We start from the raw sequence: 14,865 nt of genomic DNA, 5'->3' as shown, positions 1-14,865 counted from the left end.
GAGGCTTCCTAAAGGAGCTAGGAAAGGTGTTAGGGGGCTTCCTAAAGGAGTTAGTGAAAGGTGTTAGGAGGCTTCCTAAAGGAGATAAAGAAAGGTGTTAGGAGGCTTCCTAAAGGAGATAAGGAAAGGTGTTAGGAGGCTTCCTAAAGGAGATAAGGAAAGGTGTTAGGAGACTTCCTAAAGGAGTTAAGGAAAGGTGTTAGGAAGCTTCCTAAAGGAGTTAGTGAAAGGTGTTAGGAGGCTTCCTAAAGGAGTTAAGTAAAGGTGTTAGGAGGCTTCCTAAAGGAGTTAAGGAAAGGTGTTAGGAGACTTCCTAAAGGAGTTAAGGAAAGGTGTTAGGAGGCTTTCTAAAGGAGTTAGTGAAAGGTGTTAGGAGGCTTCCTAAAGGAGTTAGTGAAAGGTTTTAGGAGACTTCCTAAAGGAGTTAGTGAAAGGTGTTAGGAGGCTTCCTAAAGGAGTTAGTGAAAGGTGTTAGGAGGCTTTCTAAAGGAGTTAGTGAAAGGTGTTAGGAGGCTTCCTAAAGGAGTTAGTGAAAGGTGTTAGGAAGCTTCCTAAAGGAGTTAGTAAAGGTGTTAGGAAGCTTCCTAAAGGAGTTAGTGAAAGGTGTTAGGAGACTTCCTAAAGGAGATAAGGAAAGGTGTTAGGATGGAGGCGGAGGGATTTGGCGTTGAGTTTTGACGGCTAATAAAAACGGAACCGCCCGACTCGTCAAAATGTTGACCTTGACTTTGCAGCAGGAGCGTCTCCTCTGTTTGATCACGGTGTTTGGAAGCCGATACGTTTTTCGCCCTTAGAGGAGATGCCGTTTGCACGATGGCCTTTTTTGGGCGAATATCTTATTTTGAAAGGCAAATTGCAGACTTCCTGTTGGATTTAGGTCAGGAGTATCAAAATGTGATTTTTTGGGGCCTTGATGAGACGAACAATTGAGGTTTGGTTTGACGTTCCTACGGGCTGTTTTAGTGTTTCCAGGTGGCGCTGGAGAGCACATTGTGTGCTGAGGTCGTATTCTCCTGTAGGATATTGAGGCTCTGTGATGGCGAGGTGGCAAAACCAAGTACTGCAAAATATGCTTGTCCTCAATTTGTTGGTCTAGTGACGTGGCACAGTTCCTTATCTGAACATATTGTATTTTCAAAAATGTTATTTTCCCTTCAGGTACCCTTTACTCATTACATCGTTGTATGACATTAACACTTCAACCATCAAACAAGTACCCAGAGTACATATCCCATGGTTGTGTCAAATGTTCCAGTAGACTGATGAGTAGGACTGCTTATAATGAGATCCTTGAGTATTTTGTGTATCTTCATCTAAACGTCTTTAGGATGCAACATAATTGGGTTAGAAATTGGACCTGAGTTTTGAGAATGGAGCTTTCTGGAGGTGAAAGGGAAGGATGGAGATGGTTCTATAATGGCCTAGTCCAGATTATATTGTCCAGTCCAGATTGTATTGTCCATTCCAGATTATGCTGTCAATTCCAGATAATGCTGTCCGGTCCAGATTAAATGATCTAGTCCAGATTAAATTATCCAGTCCAGATTGTACTGTCCAGTCCAGATTATACTGTCCAGTCTAGATTAAATTATCTAGTCCAGATTAAATTATCCAGTCCAGATTGTACTGTCCAGTCCAGAATACTGTATATCATTGTTCAGTCCAGATTATACAGTCCAGTCCAGAATATATCATTGTCCAGTCCAGATTATACTGTCCATTCCAGATTATGCTGTCAATTCCAGATTATGCTGTCCAGTCCAGATTATACTGTCCAGTTCAGATTAAATTATCTAGTCCAGATTAAATTATCCTGTCCAGATTGTACTGTCCAGTCCAGATTATATTGTCCATTCCAGATTATGCTGTCCAGTCCAGATTAGAATATAGAATAGAATGCCTTTTATTGTCACTTGTACTAGGTACAGTGAGATTAAAAACAACTCCAGTGACAGTGCAGCAGTCCAAAAATATGCAGAATATAGTGTTAGAAGGAGGGTGGGGGGTGTAGGGGGTAAGGTGCATGGTCCAGTCCTGTGAACAGTACACAGTGTATTTACAGGAGTACACAGTGTATTTACAGGAAATAAATAAAAACTATAAAAATGATATTGCACATTATGAGGTAATCTGTAAAGTCAGTGCATACGAGAGTTCCCAGTGGTTCTGGCTCTGGGGAAAAAACTGTTTTTGAATCTGTTTGTTTTTGATCTCATGACCCTGTAGCGCCTCCCTGAGGGCAGCAGGTCCAACAGGTCCGAGCCAGGGTGGGGCTGTCCTTGATAATATTCGATACAATTTTATTGTCCATTCCAGATTATGCTGTCCAGTCCAGATTATACTGTTTCTCAGGAGTATAAAGTGCCTCGTAGTATTTCTGTAATACTTCATTACTTTCTTTAGTGTCACCTACTGTTGTATTCCTTTTTTTAATTACTGGTATTTAGTTACAAGTATTCCTCTGCTTTAACGGTTTGTTCCTCATTAAAGGAGACTTGAGTTTTTTTTTACTTTTTTCCTAAAGTTTTTTATTATTTGGTTTTTGTAGTTCTAATTTAACAGTCGAGGGTTTTTAATAAAGTACTATTCTTCTTCTGACCCGGTTCACTGGAATCCCCTTCGTCATCCTCCTCATCCTCATCCTGACCTTTATCAGCTCATCTTCATCCTCCTCATCTTTATCAGCTCATCTTCATCCTCCTCCTCCTCATCCTGACCTTTATCAGCTCATCTTCATCCTCCTCATCCTGACCTTTATCAGCTCATCTTCATCCTCCTCATCTTTATCAGCTCATCTTCATCCTCCTCCTCCTCATCCTGACCTTTATCAGCTCATCTTCATCCTCCTCATCCTGACCTTTATCAGCTCATCTTCATCCTCCTCATCTTTATCAGCTCATCTTCATCCTCCTCCTCCTCATCCTGACCTTTATCAGCTCATCTTCATCCTCCTCATCCTGACCTTTATCAGCTCATCTTCATCCTCACTGACCTTCATCACCTCATCCTCTTCCTCAGTCTGACTGATTGATGAACAAGAAGCAGTAGAATTGGAATTGATTTCATTTATTGATTTATTGCAGTAAAGATGTACAAAGTATTGATTAATAAATGTTCAAATGTTAGAAAATCAAGTCTGTGAACCAGCAGCGCCTTGCTCTCCTCCACAAAAACACACAGGTGGAGGGAAACACACAGGTGGAGGGAAACACACAGGTGGAGGGAAACACACAGGTGGAGGGAAACACACAGGTGGAGGGAAACACACAGGTGGAGGGAAACACACAGGTGGAGGGAAAGACACAGGTGGAGGGAAACACACAGGTGGAGGGAAACACACAGGTGGAGGGAAACACACAGGTGGAGGGAAAGACACAGGTGGAGGGAAACACACAGGTGGAGGGAAACACACAGGTGGAGGGAAAGACGTCATGAAATAAACAAGCAAACCAAAGAGGAGAAAGTAAGAAGCATTTCTCCTGAAACGGAAAGGAAGCAGAGAGACTAGCTTTATTTACAGACTAGCTTCATTTCTCACACACACACACACACACACACACACACACACACACACACACACACACACACACACACACACACACACACACACACACACACACACACACACACACACACACACACACACACACACACACACACACAGACTTGTGATTGGTTGTGCAGTCATCAGAAACATTTGGTTCCTCTTGTCTGTGACATATCGAAGGCGTCGGCGCCTCCTGCAGGAGTAAATACGTATAAATATATTGATCGTCGGTTAAATATCTAATATGTCAGAACTATACAAACAGCCACTTCCTGGCAGAACCATGAAGGCTGGGACAAAGGTCAAAGGTCAAAGGTCAGGCTGCAAACCTGCACAGGCAGGAAGAGGAAGAGGAAGAGGAGTAGGACAAGCCTTACATCATGTGCTGTAGCCTGCGGAAAACTGCTGGAGCAGAGATGGATAACACCTTTCTACAGGTTCAGTCGTCTCTACAGGTTTTAGTTTCTACAGGTTCAGTCGTCTGTACAGGTTCAGTCGTCTGTACAGGTTCAGTCGTTTCTACAGGTTCAGTCGTCCCTACAGGTTCAGTCGTTTCTACAGGTTCAGTCGTCCCTACAGGTTCAGTCGTCTCTACAGGTTCAGTCGTCTCTACAGGTTCAGTCGTCTCTACAGGTTCAGTCGTCTCTACAGGTTCAGTCGTCCCTACAGGTTCAGTCGTCTCTACAGGTTCAGTCGTCTCTACAGGTTCAGTCGTCTCTACAGGTTCAGTCGTCTCTACAGGTTCAGTCGTCTCTACAGGTTCAGTCGTTTCTACAGGTTCAGTCGTCTCTACAGGTTCAGTCGTCTACAGGTTCAGTCGTCTACAGGTTTTAGTTTCTACAGGTTCAGTCGTCCCCACAGGTTCAGTCGTCTCTACAGGTTCAGTCGTCTCTACAGGTTCAGTCGTCTCTACAGGTTTTAGTTTCTACAGGTTCAGTCGTCTCTACAGGTTCAGTCGTCTGTACAGGTTCAGTCGTCTCTACAGGTTCAGTCGTCTCTACAGGTTCAGTCGTCTGTACAGGTTCAGTCGTCTCTACAGGTTCAGTCGTCTCTACAGGTTCAGTCGTCTCTACAGGTTCAGTCGTCTGTACAGGTTCAGTCGTCTGTACAGGTTCAGTCGTCCCTACAGGTTCAGTCGTCAACAGGTTTTAGTTTCTACAGGTTCAGTCGTCCCTACAGGTTCAGTCGTCTCTACAGGTTCAGTCGTCCCTACAGGTTCAGTCGTTTCTACAGGTTCAGTCGTCTCTACAGGTTCAGTCGTCCCTACAGGTTCAGTCGTTTCTACAGGTTCAGTCGTCTCTACAGGTTCAGTCGTCTCTACAGGTTCAGTCGTCTCTACAGGTTCAGTCGTCTCCACAGGTTCAGTCGTCTCCACAGGTTCAGTCGTCTCTACAGGTTCAGTCGTCCCTACAGGTTCAGTCGTCTCCACAGGTTCAGTCGTCTCCACAGGTTCAGTCGTCTCTACAGGTTCAGTCGTCTGTACAGGTTCAGTCGTCTCTACAGGTTCAGTCGTCTGTACAGGTTTTAGTTTCTACAGGTTCAGTTGTCTCTACAGGTTCAGTCTCTACAGGTTCAGTCTCTACAGGTTCAGTCGTCCCTACAGGTTTTAGTTTCTACAGGTTCAGTCGTCCCTACAGGTTCAGTCGTCCCTACAGGTTTTAGTTTCTACAGGTTGACTGTCTGGGACAAGTCCTGTTGTCTGTACATGTGTTAACTCAGCTACTGTTTCTGTACCAGCAGGCGAGTTCTACTGCTCACAGTTGTACTACAGTCATACTACGGACTGACGTGAACATCTAATGTACTCAAATTGTCTGGAAGAAAAAAACTATAAGAAAAGAGAAACACCCGGACAGTGAACCGGACAGTGAACCGGACAGTGAACCAGACAGTGAACCGGACAGTGAACCGGACAGTGAACCGGACAGTGAACCGGACAGTGAACCAGACAGTGAACCGGACAGTGAACCGGACAGTGAACCAGACAGTGAACCAGACAGTGAACCGGACAGTGAACCGGACAGTGAACCGGACAGTGAACCAGACAGTGAACCGGACAGAACCAGAAGAGCAGACTCCAGGATGGAGAGCGTACAGAACACAGCATTCATTACAGGTGAACAGGTACGGACAGACAGTAACAGACAGTAACAGACAGTAACAGACAGTAACAGACAGTAACAGACAGTAACAGACAGTAACAGACAGTAACAGACAGTTTCCGGCTATGAGGCTTTGAGCAGGAGAAGAACTGTGAGAATCGTCAGCAGTGATTTAAGGCCAGAGTTTGGGGGTAGAAAGACTGGAGTGGTCCAGCAGCAGGACAGAGACCCAGACTCAGTCCACTTCACAGAGACACTTGGTTCAGGCGGCGCCGACTGACAGACATTGTGTGTCGATGAGCGATAGAAATCCAACGGAAGACTTAAAGGTGAAGAACCACAAACCCAGAAGGAAACATGCGGATTAAGATGGACAGAGCTCAAGAGGAAGGAAACGTGGACCTTCAGCAAATCCTCTCGCATAAATACCAAAAGGAAAAAAGTCACATTAAAAGTTAATAAAAGTAACTAGTTTTAAGTGAACTACAGTAACTAGGGATCATATTGGAGTGACTGATGTGATGGGACTGGAAGGCACATCGTAAGGCTTCGCACTATCACCTGGCTGATTATTGCTCCTGACTCCCACCTGACGCCCCCGACTCCCCCCGTTTCCCACCTGACCCCCCCGTCTCTACCCGACTCCCACCTGACCCCCCCGTCTCTACCCGACTCCCACCTGACCCCCCCGTCTCTACCCGACTCCCACCTGACTCCCCCTGACTCCTCCGACTCCCCCTGACTCCTCCTGACTCCTCCGACTCCTCCCTGACTCCCCCCTGACTCCCCCCTGACTCCTCCGACTCCTCCCTGACTCCCCCTGACTGCGCCTGACTCCTCCTGACTCCTCCCTGACTCCTCCCTGACTCCTCCTGACTCCTCCCTGACTCCTCCCTGACTCCCCCCTGACTCCTCCGACTCCCTCCTGATGCCCACCTGACTCCCCCTGACTCCCCCTGACTCTAGTGAACAACAGAGTGCAGGAGGAAAGTAAAATATTAATGCTGTGAGAGAGGGAGGCAGGGAGGTGGGGGGGGTAGGGGGGGATTTGAATCAATAGGAAGGAGCTCGGTGGAGAAGCCTCCAGCAGCTCCACCCTCAGGCCCATTTCCCCCATCTCCTGCAGACTTCATCAGGGTGGAGTGTGTGTGTGTGTGTGTGTGTGTGTTGCACTGTGAGCTGTGGACTGGTAGAGTGTGGGGTGTGCTTGTGTTCCAGGAGGGTTCCAGGACTCCAGGAGGGGTCTAGGAGTAGAAGGTCAGGACGCTCTGGTGGTTTCCTCGCACCAGCAGGATGGGAGGCAGGTCCTGGGACAGAGCCTCCAGCCAGGACATGTAGAGAGCACTGGACACTGCACCCTTCCTGGCCAATGGCAGGCTTCTGCAGGACGGACAGAACCAGGGACCCAGTCAGAACCAGGGACCAACACACACACAGACAGAGACAGACAGACAGACAGACACACACACACACACACACACAGAGACAGACAGACAGACAGACAGACACACACACACAGAGACAGACAGACACACTCACACTTACATTACGATAAGGTTGGCAGTGCTGGAATGTTCCTTCAGCAGCTCGTTGAGTCGAATCTGACGGTTGGTCTGAAGAACAACATGAATTAGTGTGTGTGTGTGTGTGTGTGTGTGTGTGTGTGTGTGTGTGTGTGTGTGTGTGTGTGTGTGTATACCTTGGCCCGGTACAGCTCGATCTCGTTGTCGGTGATCCTCCAGGGCTCGTTGTTCTTCAGCCTCTCAGCAGCTTCCTGCTCCATATCGTCTTCCTTCAGCCGGTACGGTTCAATCATTTCCTCGAAGGCCGCCACGCTACACACACACACACACACACACACACACACACACACACACACACACACACACACACACACACACACACACACACACACACACACACACACACACACACACACACACACACACACACACACACACACACACACACACACACACACACAGTTACTATCTCGTTCACTCGTATTATATTATTTCACCAATGAATAAAATGATCTTTTAAAAATTATTTGCCTTCTTAAAGACACGACTTATCAATCAAAATATAGCAGCACATATTGTGTGTGACCACTAGGTGTCAGTGTGTGACCGCTAGGTGTCAGTGTGACCACTAGGTGTCAGTGTGACCACAAGGTGTCAGTGTGACCACAAGGTGTCAGTGTGACCACAAGGTGTCAGTGTGTGACCACTAGGTGTCAGTGTGTGACCACTAGGTGTCAGTGTGTGACCGCTAGGTGTCAGTGTGACCACTAGGTGTCAGTGTGACCACTAGGTGTCAGTGTGTGACCACTAGGTGTCAGTGTGTGACCGCTAGGTGTCAGTGTGACCACTAGGTGTCAGTGTGACCACTAGGTGTCAGTGTGTGACCGCTAGGTGTCAGTGTGACCACTAGGTGTCAGTGTGACCACAAGGTGTCAGTGTGACCACAAGGTGTCAGTGTGACCACAAGGTGTCAGTGTGTGACCACTAGGTGTCAGTGTGTGACCGCTAGGTGTCAGTGTGACCACTAGGTGTCAGTGTGACCACTAGGTGTCAGTGTGACCACAAGGTGTCAGTGTGACCACAAGGTGTCAGTGTGTGACCGCTAGGTGTCAGTGTGACCACTAGGTGTCAGTGTGACCACTAGGTGTCAGTGTGTGACCACTAGGTGTCAGTGTGACCACAAGGTGTCAGTGTGTGACCACTAGGTGTCAGTGTGACCACTAGGTGTCAGTGTGTGACCACTAGGTGTCAGTGTGACCACTAGGTGTCAGTGTGACCACTAGGTGTCAGTGTGACCACTAGGTGTCAGTGTGTGACCACTAGGTGTCAGTGTGACCACAAGGTGTCAGTGTGTGACCACTAGGTGTCAGTGTGACCGCTAGGTGTCAGTGTGTGACCACTAGGTGTCAGTGTGACCACTAGGTGTCAGTGTGTGACCACTAGGTGTCAGTGTGTGACCACTAGGTGTCAGTGTGACCACTAGGTGTCAGTGTGTGACCACTAGGTGTCAGTGTGTGACCACTAGGTGTCAGTGTGTGACCGCTAGGTGTCAGTGTGACCACTAGGTGTCAGTGTGACCACAAGGTGTCAGTGTGTGACCACTAGGTGTCAGTGTGACCGCTAGGTGTCAGTGTGTGACCACTAGGTGTCAGTGTGACCGCTAGGTGGGCAGCAATCAGTCTTTTTCATAAGATGACAAAATGTCTGTGAAAGAGTCATGTGACGTGACAAAGTGATGTGACGGAGGTGACGTAATGTAGGTGACGAGGTGAGTGATAGAGGTGGTGTGAAGATGGTGACGTGACAAGGTGAGTGAGGGAGGTGAGTGAGGGAGGTGAGTGACGGAGGTGAGTGAGGGAGGTGAGTGAGGGAGGTGAGTGACGGAGGTGAGTGAGGGAGGTGAGTGAGGGAGGTGAGTGACGGAGGTGAGTGACGGAGGTGAGTGAGGGAGGTGAGTGAGGGAGGTGAGTGACGGAGGTGAGTGAGGGAGGTGAGTGAGGGAGGTGAGTGACGGAGGTGAGTGAGGGAGGTGAGTGAGGGAGGTGAGTGACGGAGGTGAGTGACGGAGGTGAGTGACGGAGGTGATGAGACTTACTGCTCCTTCTTGGGCTTAGTGTTGATATCACCGAGCACCGTGATGTCGGAGAAGTCGATCCTGAACTTGCTTAGCAGCGTAGCCATCCTGCAGAGAAACAACCTCTTTATTGTTTATCAACACCTTTAAGTAAACAACACAAACATCCTGCAGAGAAACAACCTCTTTATTGTTTATCAACACCTTTAAGTAAACAACACAAACATCCTGCAGAGAAACATCCTCTTTATTGTTTATCAACACCTTTAAGTAAACAACACAAACATCCTGCAGAGAAACATCCTCTTTATTGTTTATCAACATCTCTAAAAAAGTAAACAATAACAGTAGATTTCGGTGCCATTAGCATTAGCATCAGCAGGAGGTCCAGAATATCGGAGGACACTTCGTCCAGGTTAATTTTGAGTCCAGATGGTCCGGTTTCAGTAACAGTACCAGACGGTACCAGACGTGCTAACCAGTATTAGCATGTGACCACAGACAGTGGACATCATCACCAGTACGTGATGTTGTGATCACAGTGTCAGGCCCAGCAGTCCAAATCGGTGTCTAGAACTGGAGGGGGAGGGGGGGGGGGTAGCTCTGTTGGTAGAGCGGTCGTCTCCCAATCGGAACGTTGCAGGTTCGATTCCCATCTCTTCCTGCCTACATGCCGAAGTGTCCTTGGGCAAGACACTGAACCCCAAACTGCCCCCATTGGAGTGACGGCGCCTTGCGTGGCTGCAGCCTCCGATGGTGTGTGAATGAGTGTGTGTGTGTGTGTGTGTGTGTGTGTGTGAGTGTGAGTGTGATGAGCTGTCAGTGAAAAGGAGCTATACTAGTTAGTCCATTTATCATTGAACGTTGCACCTGGTGACGTGAAACCAGGAAGGGATTCCGTCATGATAAGAACCCACCACAAACCAGTGGGCGACCTTCCTGCGCTGGTTTCTACCTTGACCGCTGGAGGACAAGGGGCCTGTTACCTCCGTCCTTTTGTAGGACAGCTGCAGTAGGAGTATTACACAGAAACCCAATTTTGCCGCCAGGCCCGGTTGTTCCAGAGCCTCGGGCCACTGTGACCACTGCAGCAGGGGAAAGCCGCCTCCAGGTCCCAAGGACAGTACCGACCACCAGCTGCACTGAATCAGAAATGACTCTAAACATCCACGGCCTTGTGTTGGACGAGGAGACCAGCTTCATTAAAGCTCTTATGACAATATGAGAAGGATCCTCAGTGTCCCAGAGAAAGGGAAGCCAGACGTCACAGGGTCCGGGTCTCAGACCTGCAGGTCTCTGGTACTTACGCTCGGCGGTCGTGGTCGATCCTGTTGATCTTCCCTCCGATGAAGACGCGGATCTTACAGTCCTTCCACCTCTTCTTGTTGGTCAGCAGGTACGGGATGAGCAGGGTCAGACCTGCAGACACAGGACCACAACCAGCTGCTGTCACTAAACTCTGAAGGACCAGGGTGAGACCTGGACACATGGACTGACCAGGGTCAGACCTGCAAACACAGGTCCCACAACCAGCTGCTTTCACTGGAATCTGTTAAATCCATATTAATGCAATCATAGCTGGTGAAGAACCACATGACCTTAGAACATGTCCACGGAACAGGCTTGTAATAAACATGTAATAAACCCTTCCCTGAGCAGTTACTTTAATAGTAGTTACTTCTGTGTGGAATCAGATGTTGGTGCTCACATGAAGCAGACAGACTGACCTCCGTCATCAAACAGCCACCACACGTCGACGGTTCCCTTCCCCTGTTTCTGCTGGAACTGCTGGCTGGCTTCCAGGAGTCTCTGGTCAGACACGTTGAGAGGAACCGTGGGGCTCTTCTTATCTATACACACACACACACACACACACACACACACACACACACACACACACACACACACACACACACACACACACACACACACACACACACACACACACACACACACACACACACACACACACACACACACACACACACACACACACACACACACACACACACACACACACACACACACACACACACACACACACACACACACGCTTTAGAAGAAGTGGACAACAGTAACACATCAATCATGCCCAGAAGATAGGGGCTGAAGTGTCCGTCCGTCCGTGTGTGTGTGTGTGTGTGTGTGTGTGTGTGTGTGTTCAGCAACAGAATTGAAAGTTTAATTCTGTGTGGTTCAGCTACTCAAACTGCTGATGAGGAAACAATCGGTGAACACCGACTATAGACTGACTATAGAATGAAGACTGACTATAGACTGACTATAGACTTTAGACTGACTATAGACGGACTATAGACTTTAGACTGACTATAGACTGACTATAGCCTGAAGACTGACTATAGACGGACTATAGAATGAAGACTGACTATAGACGGACTATAGACTGAAGACTGACTATAGACGGACTATAGACTGACTATAGAATGAAGACTGACTATAGACTGACTATAGACTGACTATAGACTGACTATAGAATGAAGACTGACTATAGACAGACTATAGACTGACTATAGAATGAAGACTGACTATAGACTGGCTATAGACTGACTATAGAATGAAGACTGACTATAGACTGACTATAGACCGACTACAGACTGAAGACTGACTATAGACGAACTATAGACTGAAGACTGACTATAGAATGAAGACTGACTATAGACGGACTATAGAATGAAGACGGACTATAGACTGACTATAGAATGAAGACGGACTATAGACTGACTATAGACTGACTATAGACTGAAGACTGACTATAGACTGACTATAGACGGACTATAGAATGAAGACTGACTATAGACTGACTATAGAATGAAGACTGACTATAGACTGACTATAGACTGAAGACTGACTATAGACTGACTATAGAATGAAGACTGACTATAGACTGAAGACTGACTATAGACTGACTATAGACTGAAGACTGACTATAGACGGACTATAGAATGAAGACGGACTATAGACGGACTATAGACTGAAGCCTGACTATAGACTGACTGTAGACGGACTATAGACTGAAGACTGACTATAGACCGACTATAGAATGAAGACGGACTATAGACTGACTATAGACTGAAGACTGACTATAGACTGACTATAGACTGAAGACTGACTATAGACCGACTATAGAATGAAGACGGACTATAGACTGACTATAGACGGACTATAGAATGAAGACTGACTATAGACTGACTATAGACTATAGACTGACTATAGACTGAAGACTGACTATAGACCGACTATAGAATGAAGACGGACTATAGACTGACTATAGACGGACTATAGACTGGAGGAAGGATGACAGAAAGACAGAGCTACAATAAAAGAGGATCAATAATCAGAAATAAGCGGGAAGCACCGAGTCATTTCCCGAGAGGCAGAAGACCAGAAGTCTTTTAGAACAAGAGGAGGTGAAGAGAGAGCTGACGGAGAGGTGAGGAGATAGCTGACGGAGAGGTGAGGAGGGAGCTGATGGAGAGGTGAGGAGGGAGCTGACGGAGAGGTGAGGAGGGAGCTGATGGAGAGGTGAGGAGGGAGCTGATGGAGAGGTGAGGAGGGAGCTGATGGAGAGGTGAGGAGAGAGCTGACGGAGAGGTGAGGAGAGAGCTGACGGAGAGGTGAGGAGGGAGCTGACGGAGAGGTGAGGAGAGAGCTGATGGAGAGGTGAGGAGGGAGCTGACGGAGAGGTGAGGAGAGAGCTGACGGAGAGGTGAGGAGGGAGCTGATGGAGAGGTGAGGAGAGAGCTGACGGAGAGGAGAGGAGAGAGCTGACGGAGAGGTGAGGAGGGAGCTGACGGAGAGGTGAGGAGAGAGCTGACGGAGAGGTGAGGAGGGAGCTGACGGAGAGGTGAGGAGAGAGCTGACGGAGAGGTGAGGAGGGAGCTGATGGAGAGGTGAGGAGAGAGCTGACGGAGAGGAGAGGAGAGAGCTGACGGAGAGGTGAGGAGAGAGCTGACGGAGAGGTGAGGAGGGAGCTGACGGAGAGGTGAGGAGAGAGCTGACGGAGAGGTGAGGAGAGAGATGACGGAGAGCTGACGGAGAGGTGAGGAGAGAGATGACGGAGAGCTGACGGAGAGGTGAGGAGAGAGCTGACAGAGAGGTGACGGAGAGAACTGATGAAGAGCTGAAGAGAGCTGACGGAGAGAGCTGAGGAGAGAGGTGATGGAGAGAATGAAGGGGGTCTCCACCTTTTCTTAACAGGGGCTGAGTGGGAGCTTTTCCATCATCGTCGTCATCTGGACACATGAGACAAAAGAAAAACAAATAACATGAGATGAGGTGAGGTGGTGAGGTGAGGTGGTGAGGTGAGGTGGTGAGGTGAGGTGAGGTGAGGTGAGGTGAGGTGAGGTGAGGTGAGGTGAGGTGAGGTGAGGTGGTGAGGTGAGGTGAGGTGAGGTGAGGTGAGGTGAGGTGAGGTGGTGAGGTGAGGTGAGGTGGGGTGGTGAGGTGGGGTGAGGTGGTGAGGTGAGGTGGGTGGTGAGGTGAGGTGGTGAGGTGGGGTGGGTGTGAGGTGGTGAGGTGAGGTGGTGAACTACTGAGACCTGAATAACCAGAACATCCTGGTTCGGATCTGATCAGACCCCCCCAGTGAGACAAGAGGAACACCAGACCCCCCCCCCAGGGAGACAACAGGAACACTCGACCCCCCAGTGAGACAACAGGAACAATTGACCCCCCCAGGGAGACAACAGGAACACTCGACCCCCCCCAATGAGACAACAAGAACACTCGACCCCCCAGTGAGACAACAGGAACACCAGACCCCCGAATGAGACAACAAGAACACCAGACCCCCCAGTGAGACAACAGGAACACCAGACCCCCCAGTGAGACAACAAGAACACCAGACCCCCCAGTGAGACAACAGGAACACCAGACCCCCCAGTGAGACAACAAGAACACCAGACCCCCCAGTGAGACAACAGGAACACCAGACCCCCCCAGTGAGACAACAGGAACACCAGACCCCCCCAGTGAGACAACAGGAACACCAGACCCCCCCAGTGAGACAACAGGAACACCAGACCCCCCAGTAGTTCTCATGACTGAACTGAAGACGCTCTGAATCGAGGGATGAGCTCAAATACACAAGATCCAACAGTCATAATGATGAAAACAAAACAACCATCGGATCCTCCAACACTCAGAAGGAGAATCCAAACACACGATTCTCACACACCAGATGAATCAACATGTGTACTCCAAAACATCAAATACACAAGGAGCACTTTTTGTGTGTAAGTGTGTGTGTGTGTGTTTAGTCTCTTTGTGTTCAGTTGGAAATGAAGCAGTACTACAGCAGAAGGACAGATAGAGCAGTACTACTGAGGGAGGAGAGCTACAGCAGGACAGATACAGTAGTTCTACAAAAGGAGAAATACAGTAGTACTACAACAGGAAGAGATAACAGTAGTACTATAGCAGAAGGAGAAATACAGTAGTACTACAGCAGGAGCGATACAGTAGTACTACAGAGGGAGGAGAGATACACCAGTACTACAGAGGGAGGAGAGATACAGCAGTACTACAAAGGGAGGAGGAGATACAGCAGTACTACAAAGGGAGGAGAGATACAGCAGGACTACAGAATAATAATGATGG

At 48.4% G+C, this 14,865-nt stretch overlaps 2 protein-coding genes across 3 annotated transcripts in view; one reads left to right on the top strand and one right to left on the bottom strand.

Annotated features, from left to right (window-relative positions):
* Positions 1-2,120: 2,120 nt before the first annotated feature.
* Positions 2,121-6,243, top strand: LOC308117854 (uncharacterized protein; the record flags this gene model as incomplete). The annotated part of the gene is made up of 4 exons (XM_080477003.1): positions 2,121-2,125; positions 2,227-2,255; positions 3,985-4,462; positions 4,497-6,243. The coding sequence occupies 4 exons, from the start codon at positions 2,121-2,123 to the stop codon at positions 5,155-5,157; spliced, it is 1,173 nt and encodes a 390-aa protein (XP_080333129.1). The 3' UTR covers positions 5,158-6,243.
* Positions 6,244-6,600: 357 nt separating this feature from the next.
* The window catches only part of slc12a2 (solute carrier family 12 member 2), a 63,673-nt gene continuing 55,408 nt past the window's right edge, over positions 6,601-14,865 (bottom strand). The window contains exons 21-27 of one of the 2 annotated variants that reach the window (XM_080477454.1): positions 13,452-13,499; positions 10,974-11,096; positions 10,554-10,665; positions 9,268-9,354; positions 7,349-7,484; positions 7,195-7,262; positions 6,601-7,029 (exon numbers count right to left, since the gene is read on the bottom strand). In XM_080477454.1, coding sequence (XP_080333580.1) covers positions 6,894-7,029; positions 7,195-7,262; positions 7,349-7,484; positions 9,268-9,354; positions 10,554-10,665; positions 10,974-11,096; positions 13,452-13,499 — 710 coding nt within the window. In that variant the 3' untranslated portion in view covers positions 6,601-6,893. The remainder of the gene's footprint in view (positions 7,030-7,194; positions 7,263-7,348; positions 7,485-9,267; positions 9,355-10,553; positions 10,666-10,973; positions 11,097-13,451; positions 13,500-14,865) is intronic. The other variant, XM_080477455.1, reaches the window with a different exon arrangement.

The sequence above is a fragment of the Lipophrys pholis genome, assembly GCF_963383615.2.
Source record: "Lipophrys pholis genome assembly, chromosome: 12".
In the NCBI taxonomy this organism is placed as follows: domain Eukaryota; kingdom Metazoa; phylum Chordata; class Actinopteri; order Blenniiformes; family Blenniidae; genus Lipophrys; species Lipophrys pholis.
This window is presented reverse-complemented; position numbering and strand designations above follow the sequence as displayed.